Source organism: Cherax quadricarinatus, chromosome 41 (assembly GCF_038502225.1).
Source record: "Cherax quadricarinatus isolate ZL_2023a chromosome 41, ASM3850222v1, whole genome shotgun sequence".
Lineage (NCBI taxonomy): Eukaryota > Metazoa > Arthropoda > Malacostraca > Decapoda > Parastacidae > Cherax > Cherax quadricarinatus.
In genome coordinates this window covers 8,254,779-8,273,717 of record NC_091332.1, presented here as the reverse complement: position 1 = coordinate 8,273,717, position 18,939 = coordinate 8,254,779, and the positions used below count along the sequence as shown (strand labels likewise).

General features: G+C 36.6%; 2 protein-coding genes across 10 annotated transcripts in view; one reads left to right on the top strand and one right to left on the bottom strand.

Annotated features, from left to right (window-relative positions):
* The window catches only part of LOC128695790 (DET1- and DDB1-associated protein 1), an 18,657-nt gene extending 18,605 nt beyond the window's left edge, over window positions 1-52 (bottom strand). Inside the window, exon 1 of the mRNA XM_053786628.1 lies at window positions 14-52. Within this exon, the coding sequence (XP_053642603.1) occupies window positions 14-37 (24 nt within the window). The 5' untranslated portion in view covers window positions 38-52. The remainder of the gene's footprint in view (window positions 1-13) is intronic.
* Window positions 1-18,939, top strand: part of LOC128695789 (coiled-coil domain-containing protein 97) — a 21,398-nt gene extending 2,459 nt beyond the window's left edge. For 3 of the 9 annotated variants that reach the window (XM_053786621.2, XM_053786627.2, XM_053786619.2), the window contains exons 2-6: window positions 1,994-2,284; window positions 4,924-5,040; window positions 9,574-9,750; window positions 11,376-11,600; window positions 12,394-18,939. In XM_053786621.2, the coding sequence (XP_053642596.1) occupies window positions 2,013-2,284; window positions 4,924-5,040; window positions 9,574-9,750; window positions 11,376-11,600; window positions 12,394-12,709 (1,107 nt within the window). In that variant the 5' untranslated portion in view covers window positions 1,994-2,012 and the 3' untranslated portion in view covers window positions 12,710-18,939. The other 6 variants (XM_053786625.2, XM_053786620.2, XM_053786626.2 and 3 more) reach the window with 6 other exon arrangements.

Sequence of the window (18,939 nt, the reverse complement as noted above, 5' to 3'; positions counted from 1 at the left end):
AGTGCTTACTTACGTGTGATAAAGACCAAATTTGCATGCACCTTGACCAAAAAAAAGGGGTTAGATACAAGGACATGTGGAACTAATGCGACATTTTAATGTGGCAGAGTTTCACTCCAGGAGCTTTGTCAAGCTCCTGGAGAGCGAAACGTTGCCACAGTATGTCACATTAGTTGCGCATGTGTCCTTTTACCTAACATATTGTCGGTAATTCTACCTACATTATTAAAAAAAAAAAAAGTATAATTGAAGGCTGCTCCTCAGTGGAAATCAGACATTACTTTTTATTTTACGATGCGTTCAAGCTCAACAGTTATTTCTTGGGCATGTTGTTATATTGGGAGACAATAGAGAAAATATTATATTTTTTTTTTTGGCACATCAGAGCCATTCAAGACTTAGTATTGCATCCTGGCCAATCACGGTGAACGTTAACAAAGACGCAGCAGACGTAATAACAGGTGGCGGAGTAAGGCTAAGTTGTTTTAGGTTGATTAGGTGGGTTTCGTTAATTTTTTTTCTTACACAAATCAGTTTTACAGGTTAAGAGCTGTTATTCCACCTCAGCTCATTTGAAAACCCTATCTAAGGTACACTAACCCCCCCAGGATGCAACCCACACCAGTCCACTAGCACCCAGGTACCTACTTACTGCTAGGTGAACAGTGACAGCAAGTGTAAGGTGACTAATACCCAGGTACCTACTTACTGCTAGGTGAACAAGGGCAGCAGGTGTAAGGAAGCATGCCCATCGTTTCCACCCATACCGGGGACCACACCATGGATGCTCAGTGTGTGAGCTAAGTACGCTGCCTACCGAGCACACCATAATATTATGTCTAATATAAAACATATTCAGTACTGTACAATTTTAATTATATTCTATTGCTAAATCTAGCTGAGAGGCCGCATCATTTGTTACTGAAAACAAACTAATCATAAATTTTAATTATATGAGGACCTGTCATATATTATTATTACAATTAAAACTAAGCTCTAGACCCACAAGGATAATACATTGCTGCAGGGACCTGCCTAACATGGGCCAATAGGCTTATTGCAGTGCTCTACTGTTTTTTATCTTTATATACATAAAGTATATTGTGGATCTTCATTTGTACTATTAAGATCATTCTATATGCATAGAATAATCTTAAGTTTTGCCCAAGATCATAGGAATTCTGTGGGCCTTCAGATTATTGTATGCCCTGTACAGTAACAAAGAAATATATAAAGGATCCCAGTATAAATAAGCCACTTTGACTTTTTTTTTTAGGTTATCCTAGGTAATTTACACATGTTAAACTATGTATGATAATTGTACTTATGTGTAACTGTATCTAAATAAATTTACTTGCTTACTATTAGTATTTGAATTTATATTTGACCAATATTTGTAATAGCTGCTACAAATTATAACAAATGTTTTACAAAAAAAAGTCCATCACATTGTTTTGTAAAAAAAAATCCAAAAATGTCATCATAAGCCAAAGTGTTAAAGTCAAAGATTGCAAACTTTATCATTCTTGTAAACCAAATCAGTTATTCATCCAGTAGTTATAAATTTATTTTAAGGCTGCATGAAATGCTCTGCATAACCAGGAGCTTTCTATAATGTATGTCAATAATGTCAACCATTCCTGAATCAATTGTGAATTGTATTTTGTAGAAATAAAATTTATCATTTATCAAACCTAGTTGCCTCCTATTCCCCTATGGGTTTAGTGCTTGCCCCTAAATACTGTATGCTGTAATAAAGTTGGTAGAATTGCCAACAATATGTAAAGTAAAAGGACATAAGTGCAACTAATGTGACATTTTATTGTGGCGACGTTTCGCTCTACAGGAGCTTTATCAAGCCATTGATGGCTTGATAAAGCTCCTGGAGAGCGAAACGTTGCCACAATAAAATGTCACATTAGTTGCACTTGTGTCCTTTTACTTTACATACTGTATGCTGCATTATACAGTAATATAAAATATAATTTTTCAGCTAAGGGAATATTGTAGCCATGTGGGGAGAATTTTATGATGAAGATACCCAGACATCAGGAGAGCATCCTAACCCAAGTTTGGAGTCCAGTGGAGAACTAGACTATACAAGCGAGGATGCAGAGAGTGCAGCACCACTGCTGTCATTGAGAGACCGTTTAATCCATTTTATGGCGGCTAGTACTATCATCTTGAAAAGTCAGCAGAGGTATGAACCAGATCTAACATACCAAGAAAGGAAGGACATAGCTGAAAAGCTGCTTGATGAGAAACCAGGGCAGTTCTTATACAGGTTGGTGTATTCCATTAGTAATGGTTAATAATTTTGAATTCCCTTTCCATCAAGGAAGGTTCCTTGATGCTGGTGAGGGAATATTAATGTGGTTTACTACCTGTTCTTCCCTCCCTTTGATCAAATCTTTTTACTTCCCAGTCCCCAGGTACTGTATGATCCCCTTTGGGTTTAGCTCTCCCCTTAAATTTAATAATGGTAATAATAATAATAATAATAAGTGTGAATGATGGTGAAAGTGCTTCTTTTTGGGTCATCCTACCTTGGTGGGAGAGGGCCGACATGTTAAAATAACAATAATAATAATAAACAATAAACTTTCTTAACACTTGTGGGAATCAGATGGAAATGTAAGAGAAAAAGCTTTAATAAATAACTTGTTCTATTTATTCTTTGATTTGCAGACTTCCTTGGAACTGGAATATATTTTTCAGTCAGTACAGTAATAATTTTTTTTTCTTTCTACATGCACTGTACTGTACCACCATGGGAGAAGGTAGATGTTGGTTATATATATGTTACCTTTCTATTACTTTCTGGTATCATTAGTGCATTTAATCCTTTGACTGTTTCGGTCGTATATACACGTCTTACGAACCACCGTGTTTGACGTATATACATGTAGTATACTCATAAATTCTAGCGGCTTCAAATCAAGCAGGAGAAAGCTGGTAGGCTCACATGTGAGAGAATGGGCCGGTGTGGTCAGTGTGCACCATATAAAAAGATCCTGCAGCATGCAGTGCATAATGAGAAAAAAATTACCGTTTTTTTAATTAAAACGCCGACTTTGTGGTCTATTTTTGTATAGTATTTATGGTTGTATTCTCGTTTTCTTGGTCTCATTTGATAGAATGGAAAACATATTATAGAAGTAGGGGTGATTTTGATTGGTTTTACTATGAAAAGAACCTTGAAATGGAGCTCAAAGTAGGGGAAATGTTTGATTTTTGCCCATGTTCAAAAGTAAACAAATGATGTCATTGTCCAATAAATGTCCAACTAGCCATTCTAAGTAAGTAAGTAAGTAAATTTATTAATATGCAGTCACGAATGGGTTGACATTATTTATACAATTATTACAATATTGCAGCAGTCTGCATAACAGTAAATCTATTTTTTGTTTGAATAAAAATTCAAAATAGACAGCAAGAGTAATATCAGAGGAGCCTGGAGACATGACTGATGAACAAAGAAAATGTTATTTTAGAGCCAGGAATATCTGCATTGTTCATTCTGGACCCTATTTTGAAATTGGCATATTTTTTAATTTGCATGAAATTGGCCAAATTGCCAATTTCTGACCACTTTATTGGGTAGTTGAAATCGGTAAATGGGCGGTTTCTTGTACTCAATCGATAGGACAAATGGAGCTCTAAAGAAATAGTTATGAGTTTGGTCGACTGGAACAATGGAATTAGCTGAAAATAGCGCTCAAAGTGGGGGAAATCGCCGATTCGTTAATATCGCTGAGGTCTCTAACTTTGTGAGAGCGTAATTCCGTATGTTTTCCATCAAATTTCGTACTTTTGGTGTCATTACCATTGGGAAAAGATTCTCTATCATTTCATGAGAAAAAATAATTTTTTTTTTTTAAATTTTCACGACACCAGGAGACACCTCAGGATTGGGGGTTGCGACAGTCAAGGGGTTAATGCATTTTTGTGCTTGGTAGTGGGTAAGAGGATGGATAAATATTACTGTACTTTTGCTGATGATTCCTTGTAGCTCTTCTGGAAACTTACTGGGTAGTTGACTAGGCCTGTAGGTTCCCTCATTCCAGAAGATTCCAAATAACTGACCTCATTGTCCTGCTGTCTCTTGTAAATCAACTTACAGCTAAGCCTTAAATATGATGTTACAAGGACCCCAGTGGAAATAAGTCACTTTATCTGACTTTTTTGGGGGGTTATCCTAGGTAATTTACATGTATGATATTATGTATAATGTACGTAATTGTACTTTTGTGTACCTGTATGTAAATAAACTTACTAATCAGGTGCAGTATGTCTGTCACCTTTTCCTCCATTCAAGATTAAGGCATTAACTTTGAATTTTGTGTTTTAGGAATGTGTTAAATTATAATAATAATAATAATAATAACAATAATAATAATAATAATAATAATAATAAATCTTTCTGGGTCACCCTGCCTCAGTGGGAAACAGCCAATGCATTAAAAAAAATTCTTTATTTCTACAGGCACATACAAGAAATGGAAATTCTAGATGATATACAATGAAAATGGAACATATTTTTTAATAAATTGAGAAATGTTATTTACCTGAACAGAGGAAACTGCATATTGTTATTAATAATATTTATAAGAAAATGCTAAATGTCAACATTAGAGAGAGCTTGGAGAATGGGAGGCAGTCAGGTTTGGTCCCAAAAAGGAAAAGATAGCTCCAGTTTCTTGGATCAAGAGCTCTTCATTAGCATCAAGGCGTTCTCCATGAAGGGAGGAAACAATAATTATAATGATTTCAAGAAATGCAGAAGACTTTTTATTTTTCACTTTCTTTCAGTGAACATGATTGAATAGATTGTCAGTGACCTGTGCTCATTTGTTCCAAAATTTGTAAATTGCTTAACTCTTGTAACTTTTTTTACAAACACATTGTATTTTTTTTTCACAGATTTGGAAGGCAGTTGGAGAGAGAGCATCTTCAGTATTTCTTGAAATATGAAGGGGATGCTGAAGTAGACTATTATCTTAGCGAAGCATTGAAACATAAGAATGAGCACACCAACAAGTAAGGATTATTGAAGCTAGTTCCATCAGTAACATTGAGAATAGGTTGGATGAATATATAATCCAGCATAGGTGAACCTACAGGTCATAAATAGCACAGCCTATTCTCACACCACGAGTGATAATTGTGCAGATTTGAACATTTCCCGGTTATGCTTGGCCACCTTGTTACCAGATGTATAGTGGCATTTTTTTGTTAGTTAATTTATTTGTGGCTAAATATATGTTTTTGTAGGTTCATGGACCCTGTTCTAATCCAGTCCAACCTACTGTGTATAACTTATGGTATTTGTAAGTTTATGAGAAGGATACAGTGCTGTATGACCCTTGTAGGTTCAGCGCTTCTGTTTTATTATAATAATAATAATAATAATGTAGGTAGTAGGTTAGTAGACGGCAACCGCCCAGGGAGGTACTACCGTCCTGCCAAGTGAGTGTAAAACGGAAACCTGTAATTGTTTTACGTGATTGTAGGATTGCTGGTGTCTTTTTTCTGTCTCATAAACATGCAAGATTTCAGGTACATCTTTCTACTTCTACTTACACTTAGGTCACAATACACATACATGTTTTTTTTTTTTTTCAACAAGTCGGCCGTCTCCCACCGAGGCAGGGTGACCCAAAAAAGAAAGAAAATCCCCAAAAAGAAAATACTTTCATCATCATTCAACACTTTCACCACACTCGCACATTATCACTGTTTTTGCAGAGGTGCTCAGAATACAGTGGACCCCCGCATAACGATGGCATCGCATAGCGATTTTTCCGCATAACGATTACTTTTATCGCAAAATTTTTGCCCCGCATACCGATTAAAAACCCGCATACCGATTTTCGTCCGAGACGCGTCCAATGTGCCCTCACATGTGCCGGCCGTCCCATTGTTTACCAGCCAGCCTCCGCGGTAACATCCAAGCATACACTCGGAATATTTCGTATTATTACAGTGTTTTCGGTGGTGTTTCTGGAAAATAAGTGACCATGGGCCCCAAGAAAGCTTCTAGTGCCAACCCTGTGGTAAAAAGGGTGAGAATTAGTATGGAAATTAAGAAAGATTTTGAAGGGTTTGGGGCTAACCCTGAGAAGCCTATGCCAGTTGTGGAATCCATTGTGCCTACTTCAAAGATTAAGGAAATGTGTGCAGAGTGGTTTGAACTGCAAACCTTTATAGATGAAAATCACCCTGACACAGCTGTTGCAAGCCGTGCTTGTGACTATTTCAATGACAATGTTATGGCCCATTTTAGGAAAGTCTTGAAGAAACGGGAGGTACAGAGCTCTATGGACAGATTTGTTGTGCGACAGAGGTCCAGTGACTCTGAAGCTGGTCCTAGTGGCATTAAAAGAAGAAGGGAAGTAACCCCAGAAAAGGACTTGCTACCTCAAGTCCTAATGGAAGGGGATTCCCCTTCTAAACAGTAAGAAGATAATGCTCTCCCCTCCTCCCATCCCATCAATCATCACCAGATCTTCAATAAAAGTAAGTGTCATGTAATTGTGCATGCCTTTTTCAGTTTGTGTGTATTAAAATTAACATTTCATGTGGTAAAAAAAATTTTTTTTCATACTTTTGGGCGTCTTGCACGGATTAATTTTATTTCCATTATTTCTTATGGGGAAAATTAATTCGCATAACGATTATTTCGCATAACGATGAGCCCTCTTGCACGGATTAAAATCGTTAACCGGGGGTCCACTGTACAACAGTCTAGAAGCATACACATATAAAGATACACAACATATCCCTCCAAACTGCCAATATCCCAAACCCCTCCTTTAAAGTGCAGGCATTGTACTTCCCATTTCCAGGACTCAAGTCCGACTATATGAAAATAACCGGTTTCCCTGAATCCCTTCACTAAATATTACCCTGCTCACACTCCAACAGATCGTCAGGTCCCAAGTACCATTCGTCTCCATTCACTCCTATCTAACACGCTCACGCACGCTTGCTGGAAGTCCAAGCCCCTTACCCACAAAACCTCCTTTACCCCCTCTCTCCAACCCTTTCGAGGACGACCCCTACCCCGCCTTCCTTCCCCTATAGATTTATATGCTTTCCATGTCATTCTACTTTGATCCATTCTCTCTAAATGACCAAACCACCTCAACAACCCCTCTTCTACCCTCTGACTAATACTTTTATTAACTCCACACCTTCTCCTAATTTCCACACTCCGAATTTTATGCATAATATTTACACCACACATTGCCCTTAAACAGGACATCTCCACTGCCTCCAACCGTCTCCTCGCTGCTGCATTTACCACCCAAGCTTCACACCCATATAAGAGTGTTGGTACTACTATACTTTCATACATTCCCTTCTTTGCCTCCATAGATAACGTTTTTTGACTCCACATATACCTCAACGCACCACTCACCTTTTTTCCCTCATCAATTCTATGATTAACCTCATCCTTCATAAATCCATCCGCCGACACGTCAACTCCCAAGTATCTGAAAACATTCACTTCTTCCATACTCCTCCTCCCCAATTTGATATCCAATTTTTCTTTATCTAAATCATTTGACACCCTCATCACCTTACTCTTTTCTATGTTCACTTTCAACTTTCTACCTTTACACACATTCCCAAACTCATCCACTAACCTTTGCAATTTTTCTTTAGAATCTCCCATAAGCACAGTATCATCAGCAAAAAGTAACTGTGTCAATTCCCATTTTGAATTTGATTCCCCATAATTTAATCCCACCCCTCTCCCAAACACCCTAGCATTTACTTCCTTTACAACCCCATCTATAAATATATTAAACAACCATGGTGACATTACACATCCCTGTCTAAGACCTACTTTTACCGGGAAGTAGTCTCCCTCTCTTCTACACACCCTAACCTGAGCCTCACTATCCTCATAAAAACTCTTTACAGCATTTAATAACTTACCACCTATTCCATATACTTGCAACATCTGCCACATTGCTCCTCTATCCACTCTATCATATGCCTTTTCTAAATCCATAAATGCAATAAAAACTTCCCTATCTTTATCTAAATACTGTTCACATATATGCTTCAATGTAAACACCTGATCTACACATCCCCTACCCACTCTAAAACCTCCTTGCTCATCCACAATCCTACATTCTGTCTTACCTCTAATTCTTTCAATTATAACCCTACCGTACGCTTTTCCTGGTATACTCAGTAAGCTTATTCCTCTATAATTTTTACAGTCTCTTTTGTCCCCTTTCCCTTTATATAAAGGGACTATACATGCTCTCTGCCAATCCCTAGGTACCTTCCCCTCTTTCATACATTTATTAAACAAAAGTACCAACCACTCCAACACTATATCCCCCCCTGCTTTTAACATTTCTGTCATGATCCCATCAGTTCCAGCTGCTTTACCCCCTTTCATTTTACGTAATGCCTCACGTACCTCCCCCACACTTACATTCTGCTCTTCTTCACTCCTAAAAGATGGTATACCTCCCTGACCAGTGCATGAAATTACTGCCTCTGTTTCTTCCTTAACATTTAAAAGTTCCTCAAAATATTCTTGCCATCTACCCAATACCTCCATCTCCCCATCTACTAACTCCCCTAGTCTGTTTTTAACTGACAAATCCATATTTTCCCTAGGCTTTCTTAACTTGTTTAACTCACTCCAAAATTTTTTCTGATTTTCATTAAAATTTCTTGACAGTGCCTCTCCCACTCTATCATCTGCTCTCCTTTTGCACTCTCTCACCACTCTCTTTACCTTTCTTTTACTCTCCATATACTCTGCTCTTCTTATAACACTTCTGCTTTGTAAAAACCTCTCATACATGTACAAGCATATATATACACACCCCTCTGGGTTTTCTTCTATTTTCTTACTAGGCCTTGCTCTTGTTTATTTCCTCTTATCTCCATTGGGAAGTGGAACAGAATTCTTCCTCCGTAAGCTATGTGTGATGTAAGAGGCGACTAAAATGCCAGGAGCAAGGGGCTAGTAACCCCTTCTCCTGTATAAATTACTAAATTTAAAAAGAGAAACTTTTGTTTTTCTTTTTGGGCCACCCTGCCTTGGTGGGATACGGCCAGTTTGTTGAAAAAAATATAATAATAATAATGAGAAGCATTAATATATAGTAAAATGAGGATAGGTTGAACAGCAGTGTTATGTTGATCAGTCACCAATAATGCTTGGTCTCTAACTAGGTTCTGAGTAGGACAGCATTGAAAATAGGAAAATAACAAGTATTCCAGTGATGTATCTGAATGAATATTGGCTGTTATCAATCTCAAAAATACCAGCATTATTTTTTTTTTTTTAAGGGAGTTGCTTAAATAGTATAGCTTTTTGGTAGTTTGGCACAAACACTTGAAATATTCAGGCAGCCACTTATAGTACCCCTTGAGGGATACTTAATATATGTTTTATAAAACTATTTAGCTGTTTCTCTTAACTGTTTCTTATAGTAGTCCCCCTCCATCCTTTGTCCTTGAAGGGAGAACAGTGGGAAAACACTTGTGATAAATACCTAATAAGAAATTAATGTTATTACTGTATTTCATCTTCAGAATTATAATCCGGAATAGAAGATACTCAGCTCTGCAGAAACTTCGCAGCACTGGAGATTATTTCAGTGAAAAAGAGATGGAACGCCGAAACCCACTTTTGTATGATCAGCTTATTGGGAAGCACCAAACAAAAGAAGAGAGAGAAGATAGATATAAAATAGACAGCAGTAATGTCAGGTAAATACAGTAAAGTATAACAAATCTGGCATGATAGGGACAAAGTAGTTGCTAAATTCCAGGTTGGTAAATTTGAAGTGTATGAGCAGCCAGAATGTTAGCCTAACATTGCCATACCTTTACTAACATTTTTATCATTTACTGTACAGAATGTTTGTACATTATGTATAAAATTTGAATACTGTACAGTATTTAAAAAACTACCGTCCTGCCAAGTGAGTGTAAAACGAAAGCCTGTAATTGTTTTACATGATGGTAGGATTGCTGGTGTCTTTTGTCTGTCTCATAAATATGCAAGATTACAGGTATGTCTTGCTACTTCTACTTACACTTTGGTCACACTTCACATACATGTACAAGCATATATATACACACCCCTCTGGGTGTGTATATATATGCTTGGGCCACCCTGCCTTGGTGGGATATGGCCAGTTTGTTGAAAAAAAAAAAAATTAAAAACTGGGAGCAAGGGGCTAGTAACCCCTTCTGTATACACTACTAAAGTTAAAAAGAGAAACTTTTATCTTTCTTTTTGGGCCACCCTGCCTCAATGGGATACAGCTGGTTTGTTGAAAGGAAGAAAGATTTAAAAAACTGGTTTAAAAGCATAATTTTGTTGAATTGTGTTTGCAGCAAGCAGGTAGTAGTGTAGCCGACATGATTACTGAACCTGAATTCAAGATGCGAGTTGAGACCTTGGCTTGTACGTATTTGTCAAAGTGATGTGATAAGTTGCCTCTTCAGGATTATTACCTAATTATTACATCACCTTGCTAGATATAAGCCAAAATGTCAAGTCACATTTTGGCTTATATATAGCTGGGTGTCATAATGTTGACTTTACCACATTAATGCCTGCGTGCTGCAAATGGACCTCTATAATATAAATATATTTTTCTGACACTTCTTGATAAAATTTGCATTTTTTTGCACATAAATCATGTTAAGTAATGCATGTGTTTGTGTGTTTATGAGGAAGACCATTCTAATAAATATGTGAGATTCCTGTTAATAAGATGCTGTCTCCACCTGTTTAACCTAGTGTTTGTTCATCTCAAGTGTCTGGTGTCTTAATGTTGCTGTGCTACCACAATATCTGTCTTGTCTGTGCTTTTATAGTAAATCATTTAGACAAAGGCATGAAATATATGTTTGTAATTTATTCTCCAGCATGGTTGTTCAAAATAATTATTTAATTTATCTATTGTTGTTATTATATTAACAGGGAAGTTCTAAACCAGTCAGAGGTCAAATAGTGCCTGGAAAATTGCAGGGAATCAGGTTTGATCCCTTTTAAATTTAGTTCTGCCACCTGATAATAATGCAGGAAAAAACAGTAGGTATTAGGGTGATGAGTAAACAACCATTCTGCTGGAAAGGATTATTATAATCAAATAAAGCGCTAAACTGACAAGGGTCATGCAGTGCTGCGTGCTGGAGAGGAAGAAGTGTAATACTGCACACACATAGAAGAATAGTCTTTAATTAGTACATAAGGAAAGTTTTCTTTCTTAGAACTTCCACCATTTTTTACTTATGTCAACCTTATTTGCAAAGACTAAGCATGGAAATAAAACCTGAACATTAAACCATGTATTATCTTCAGTTATTTTCTTTTATCACAGATTTTCCAGCATCCTTTTAGATCACATTGACAAATGTACTGACAATACCATTAAAAAGCTACAAGAAGATCAAGAGGATGAAATGTTTGAGGAAGAAGAAGATACTGACAATGAGGAAGTGAATAGTCCTGTTGAATCACGAAAAAAACAACTGTTTAAGGAAGAGTTCTACTCAGTAGGATATCACAACTTTTTGAGAGGGAAGGATGAAGATTTTGATTATGGGTAAGGAAATCAGAATTGCAAAATTCTGTTTATATTTATGATTATGTGAAGATGGGTTTTGAACATTCCAGCAAAAAGGATTATATAGGCAGTGGAGGTGTCATGTATAGGAGTGTGAATATTATTTAGTGTAGAAATTAAAAAGGCAGTGTGGGGTGACCATGGCTGAGAAGATTTTTTGAGGGGATTTAGGCATGTAGAGAGGATAGAGAGGGATAGGATGCTGACGAGGGGTGCATAAACCTGGGGTGGAAGGTAGGAAGGGTATGGGCCATCTCAGGAATGGTTGGTGAGGAAGAGTGGGGGGGAGGGGTTAAAAGGCTTTTGAGTTTTAGGGGCTTGGGCATGGGGCAAGCATGTGTGAGCATGTTAAATAGCAGTGAATGGAGACAAGTGGTATTTAATGGATGTGTTGTTGGAGTGTGACCAAGGTAATGTTTATGAAGTGATTCAGGAAAACTGGTTGGCTTAACTCAAGATCTAGAAGTGGAAAGTACAGTATTTGTACTCTAAAAAAGGGGTGAGGATGTTGCAGTTTGGTAAGGTCATTCTAACTGTGATGTTAGCACCCTTCTGGCAAGACAAAGTGATGGTAAGTGTGTTTCCTCTTTTAAGTTATCCTTCATTAGTGGAAGGTGTGCAGTGTGCTAAAAAAAAAAACACTAGTATGTATAATACCTGGACAAAATGTTTTATGAATCAGTTTTATTGTTTACCTGTTCACAAAATATTAACTTAAATGTTTATAAAATCTAAACTGTAATTGTGCATCATTTTCATTTTTTTTTTTTAGCCAAGTTGACACCAGTGATGATTATGATCCTCTTGACATTCGTGCAAGAGATGAGGAAGAAAGATATTTTGATGAAGATGAGGAAACCCACAGTGACACAGGAATGTGTTGCACCAGCAGTAGTATGAAAAATTCTGATGTTCAAAATACTGAACAAGAAACTTCAAGTAAAATTCTTGAAAATGGTGAAGCTTTTAAAAATGACGAAGTGGATACTTGCAGAACATTTGAAGTTGATTATGAGACCATGGAGCCAGAGAGTATTGACCAATGTTTGATGGACATTGCTGATATACATTTAACTTCTAAGACTTGATGCAATAATGGTAATAAAACATGGCTATTTTAAACTTTATCCAGTAATATATTTTTTGAGTTTCTTTGCTGGAAACAGAAAAAAGTATCATTAACTAGGAATGCAAGACACATCAGCAGAAAGTTTTGATACACTAATAGTTTTTTCCAAAAAACCTTTAATAAAACATTTACATTCCAGAAACAATAGTGAAGTGCTTCTGTTAGACAATTTTTTTTATAAATCTGATGTAATATAAATTTGACAATAAATCCTATTGTTATTGATACAATATATGAAATTTTACATATGTGCTAAATTAATTTGAAGGGCAGTATATAAAAATATACCCTGTGTTATATTAGTGCCTGCTATTAGGTAGTATATCCGATACCATGGAAGGCAATTATGGATGGAGAAATAAGTATAATATTTGTGTTGTCACGTTCTTATGTGCACCCAGAGACTACCCTCCTTTTATGACATGGAACCTTGAAAGGCTATTTAGAATGTCTCCAACAGCAGGATTAAATTTTTCCTTCATGGTTCACCTGGTTGTTATCAAGTTACTAGAGGAATATTTTCTCAAATCCTGAATCAAATGGGACTTCACCCCATAGTGCTGGTTCCTTTTCAAATGCAGTGGCAGTTTACAAACCATCTTTATGGAAACCGGTACAATGCTGTCAGCCCCTCAAGGGAGGTTCCTTGATACTGGTGAGGGGCTCTTGATCTAGGGAATTGGATCTGTGCTCAATTATTATTATTATAATAAAAAAGAAGTGCTAAGCCACAAGGGCTATACAGCATCTGTGCTCAAGTTCCCTGAATTAAGCCTGAATACCTTCCATCTTCCCCCCACATGCGCTGTATAATCCTACGAGTTTAGCACTCCCCCATGATTATAATAATTATATAACAATGCTGCCAGTGGCAGTAACATTTCCTAAAATGTTAAAACACCCACAAAGATTGTTCGAAACAGCATCTCTGACTTTTCTTACCCACCGTTTTATAGCTGTGAAAGCTCTCACTTTGGCCTATTGCTTTCAATGCATTCTATATTCAACCCAAAAACAGTCAAATTTTTTGGCCCCAAATCATGTGCTACTGACAGTGATCAGTCAAGACATTTCATGCTTCCCAAGCAGACACTTTATCCATGTAACAAGATGTAGATGACATCCCCTTCACCGTCCATTGATATGCTCAATTTAATTCGACCTCCAGGGTGTTGTTCCTCATCTAATGTCTCGCTACCAGCTTTATGTAGATTGTAGATATTTGTTGCCAGATCAAGCTCATGAAGTTGCTTATTGTTGAAGTGGAGAATTTTGTTCATCCTGTACATGGGCACTGCCAAGTTCAAGCTTAGCTGTAATAAGTTCTCTGCAACTGTTTATTTAAAGAGTTGTTGGTTAGAGCTCTTTCCGACTCCTTGGCAATGTAACTGCTGGCACTTTTGAAACCTAACAAAATACTGTCATTCAATTCATGCTAGGATGGGTATGGGGTGCATAATAAAGATATTAAACTAAAACTCACCTAGAGAATGTCCCACCTGCAATTGAAAGGATGTCCACCTTACTGTACCCTTCATATCAGTTACTTTCTGTGGTTGGGGAAATATGGTCTTCGTTGATGATGTAGTTGCTCTGCATGGGACTTCTTACCCCAGTGTGGCTGTAGTTTGTGAAAGTAATTAAATGCTTCCCCAATGCTTGCCATGTATGGAGACCCATCCATATATTGCACTTCCTGTTTCCACTTGCCTGAAAACTGAGCCTAACCTTTAGAGTTGTGATGCCTCGGTAGCCAACACACTTCTTTGGTGGGTGGATAGAGATAAAACAGGTGAATTGGCATTGGCCCCTTCTGAATAAATTTGCTTGTTCTGTTGTTTCATGCACTGCTGTATAACCCTTGTGGGTTTAGATCTTAGTTATTACAATAATAATAATAATAATAATCTATCGCATCATTACTGTTATCTGGTAGTAGGCTGCATATTAGCCTGCTTGTGTTTTTGCTGCCTAATCTTGCTGTTCATCCATTTTGGTTCATTGCCATCTTGTGGATGGCATGCTTCTGTGAAAAGGAAGTTCAGTGGTGTTTGGCAGGTAAGGTGGTTCTTGGCCTGACAATCTACATTGGAGGATATGTTTAGCCATTGTAAAATGAACATCAGAACATAAACATCTTTTTGGTCTTGTGGCTGAAATCAAACCCTCTGCTGGATACTCTTGGGTACCACTCTATTACCCTGAGGCTGTTGTGTGTTGGACACAGCGGTGGGTGGGGTAAGGATTTATTTGCACTATCTTACACCTGTGACTGGTTTTGAGGGCTTTTCTATTCCTGCAGCCTAGCCTAAGTCCAGACTACTCTGTTGACCACAGTCAGTCAAGCTACCCTGCTGACCACATAGTCAATCAGGCTACCCTGTTGACCATAGTCAACCAGGCTACCCTGCTGACTACATAGTCAACCAGGCTGTGGTAATGACCCTGAGGCCCATATAACCATCATAACCCAACTGATCTGGTACCTTTAGTGGGAAGCTGTCCAACTTTTCATTCTGGCAGTACAAGTATTTCTGATATCTGCTGGCAGTATGTTGAAGTGTCTTGGACATTGACAGTGTTCTCTAATTGTACCCATGGCCTTTCTGCTTCAGTGAGTTTATTCTACATTGTTTCCCATATCTTTCACTCCAGTAAGCTGCTAAAGCAATGTGTAAGTTAGGGACCAAGCCCTAGAGTATCCTCCATATACTGTATATATTATCAGATATCTCTTCTCCATTTCAGAGCCAATAATCCAGTTACTGAGGTATTAAAAGTAGTTTAGATGTGGTATTAATTTTGTGTGAGCAATATATGACCTCTATAATTTTCCGTTTTCCCCCAGTGCCTCATCACAGGGCCTTTCTATGTGAAATTATTTTGCAGTCCATCTATTGTAAACTTTTGGTGACATCTTACCTGATGTTAACCAGAATCTTGACTTTGCTAAATGCACATACTGATTTCCAGTGCAAATAAGGTCTTTGCTCCATATATATTTTCCAAATGACTGTTAATTGTCCTGTGATAAATATATCTAGCTACAGGAGGGCCCTGTTTATATAGCAGGTTAGGTTTTGGGCTACCACCATTAAGTGAAACGACCTTTATTTACTTTCAAATGCCTATAAAAGCCTGATAACGTGTTTACAGTATCATATACGTATTAAGTGAGCAATAGAGCTATGCCTTAAAAATGCATATACAGTACACACATTACTTACCATAAAATATTTTCCTACTTGATGATGAATATATTTATTGCAGGTAGCCTGAATAAATGAAGAATGGGTATAATTGAAAACCGTGGTACTAGCGAAACATTGTAAAGCAAAGCCCCTCCTGTATATAGAAAAGAGCAATTGTTTACACATGGGAAAGTGAAATGCTTTCAAATTTATATATTTATTTGTAAAATTATATAAAACTTGAGAATGAATTCCCCAAGAAGACTTTGATAAGAAGACTCCTTTACATTATGAAATGGATAGACTGGGATTCACCTGAAAAAATTCTATGTAAGCACTGTCAACAGACATAACACCATTGATGTTTTTGTACTTTTTAAGTTTACACACAATATGGACAGTAATTCTCTTGCTAATTATGATTAAAGAAACTCCCACCTAGTAGCTCGGCTAAATGTTAAGCACCGAACAGTGTATCATTAAGGAAATAAACTGATAAAATTATCAAAATAAAATAATGGTATGTGATCACCACTAACTTGTGACTGATACTGTACCTCTATATCCAATATAACATGAGAAATAATTTATAAGCTGCAGTATATTAGACATACAGTTTAAAATATGCAAGTTTTTGAAAGCAGGAATCTGTATATACTGTGCGTTGTCTTATTTATTACCTATTTAAAAATAATCAAAGCACAGCCATAATATATCACATATATACAAGAGAGGATTCCTGTATAGAAATGAACTAACTTGCCTCTATGATATTTAACACCAAAAAGTAATATGCAGTAGTTCAGATTCTTATTTTATTATCCAGATTTAATGTCCTCCAACCTCATAAAACTGTGGCAAAGCATTTTATATATTTCAGTATAACACCTATCAAACTTATTACCAGTATGTGACAGTGAGTAACCACACAGTGCCAATTTTATACTCTACCAATTAAATTTTGAAACAGGATTAAGTTTAAATATCATCTTCTGTCAACAAACTGGCTGTATCCCACTGAGGCAGGGTGGCCCAAAAAGAAAAACAAAAGCCCCTCTTAACATTAGTAATGTATACAGGAGAAGGGGTTAATAGCCCTTGCTCCCGGCATTTTAGTCGCCTACTATGACATGCATGGAAGTTTAAACATATTTTGACATAAAATCTAACCAATTTTTCTTTCAAAATAAATTTCTTTTACTTATCTACTTAGTCTAATTTCCCATTTCTTTTGTCCACTATTCAAATGATAAAGTGCAGCAAGACCATTTCAACACTTTTACTATTATTTCATAATGCTAATTTATTCCTATTTTTTTTATATCTTTCTCATTCCACTATTCCATTCATAAATACTACAAGCAGTCCTCACTTTTATGAAAAATTCCCTTTAATTGAAGGTGATTGTTATTAATACTATATTCACTGGAAACACCAAAACCAGTAGGAATTATGCAGCATCTGGGGAATGGGAGGTAATCAAGTTTGTTCTGAGTAAAGGAAGGATAACTTCCATTTCATGGATCAAAAGACCTTCACTGGAATAGAGGCACCACCTTTGAAGGATTATAGATGATGAGACATTAGGGAACAATCTTTTTATAATTAATGTGGAATTTAGTTTTGCTGCTTGTTAGTTAGTTTTGCCAGTCTAGAGCGTAGAAGTGCTCCCTAGAATATACTGTACTGTATTTTGAAACAAATGGCAGCCCACATGACAGGTTACATTAGTTACTTCTTTGCCTATAACTAGTGTATAAAATTTATGTTGCACCACAACTGAAATGAGTCTTATAAGGCTAACTAGTGAAAATGCCATAGTAATGATGCAAGAGTATAATTATTATATTAATGGAAGTTGTAAAACCACAGGAGTCATGCAGTACATGGGATACTGGAGATAATCAAGTTCTATCTGAGGAAGGGGGGCTTTTAGCTTTAATTCCTCAGATCAAGAGCCTATCACTGGCATCAAGATGCCCTTTTCCCCTACATCCTTTCCCATACAGTGGGTAAGAGGAAAAAGCATTAGTTAGGAAACATTTTATGACCAATATTGTGATCCATCTCTGGGAGGTGCTGGCTTTAATAAATACAATTTTGCATTTCTGAGTTAATATTCTTGCTCTTAACCTTTTAGCATTCCAAGGCCCATTGGAGGCCACATCTGGAAAGGTTCCGGAGCCCAATTTGGATACACAAAATTGTTGAAACTGCCTCTTAACAGGAAAACTCACTGTCATCCTTAAGTAACTGGTCAGATAGGCCTAACTCTTGTCAAAAGGAAGCGAGGAGAGGAAATGTGAAGCTCTGAAGTTCTAGACCAGGGAGCGAGTGATTCCCAACACTTGTAAGTTGGAATAATAACTTTTTATCTAGACTCACTTTAAAAAAAAAAAAAAATCAAAATCTGTGAAAGACATGGGAAAATTCACAGGGGTAAAAAGGTCTAAGAATGTACCAATCTATAATATACTTGAAGGACATGCAAATCCCACCAGCATTTTTAAGATGGAATGGTAAAAGGTTAAATTATAAGCCTAAAAATATTTAATCCTAGAACATATTTCAACTTGCGTAAAAGAAATCCGTTGACAAGCAAAAATCCATTTACACACGTACTTATGGAACACAACACCATTACGTGGAGACTGTACTTTTACTGTATACGTTACTTGGAATTTTGTAACTGTTTTGTTTTTGGTTTCATCTGGCTCATTTCTTCTATGTTAAAATTATAGCAAGATTAATTTATTACAATACATTAACTCTTAAACAAAAATTATTACTATTACTGTAAATTAAAAAAGTAAATGTAAAGTCCATGTAGGTTATATACCACTGCTTGGAAACTTTTTTCCAAATATCTTTTTATTAAAAAGTATTCACCAGGAATATGCTGTGTAAATTATATCTGTCCAGCCACACCACATTTTTTGCTGTATATATACTATTATTGTACTTTTATTAAAAATAAATTTGTAAATAAAAATAAGAA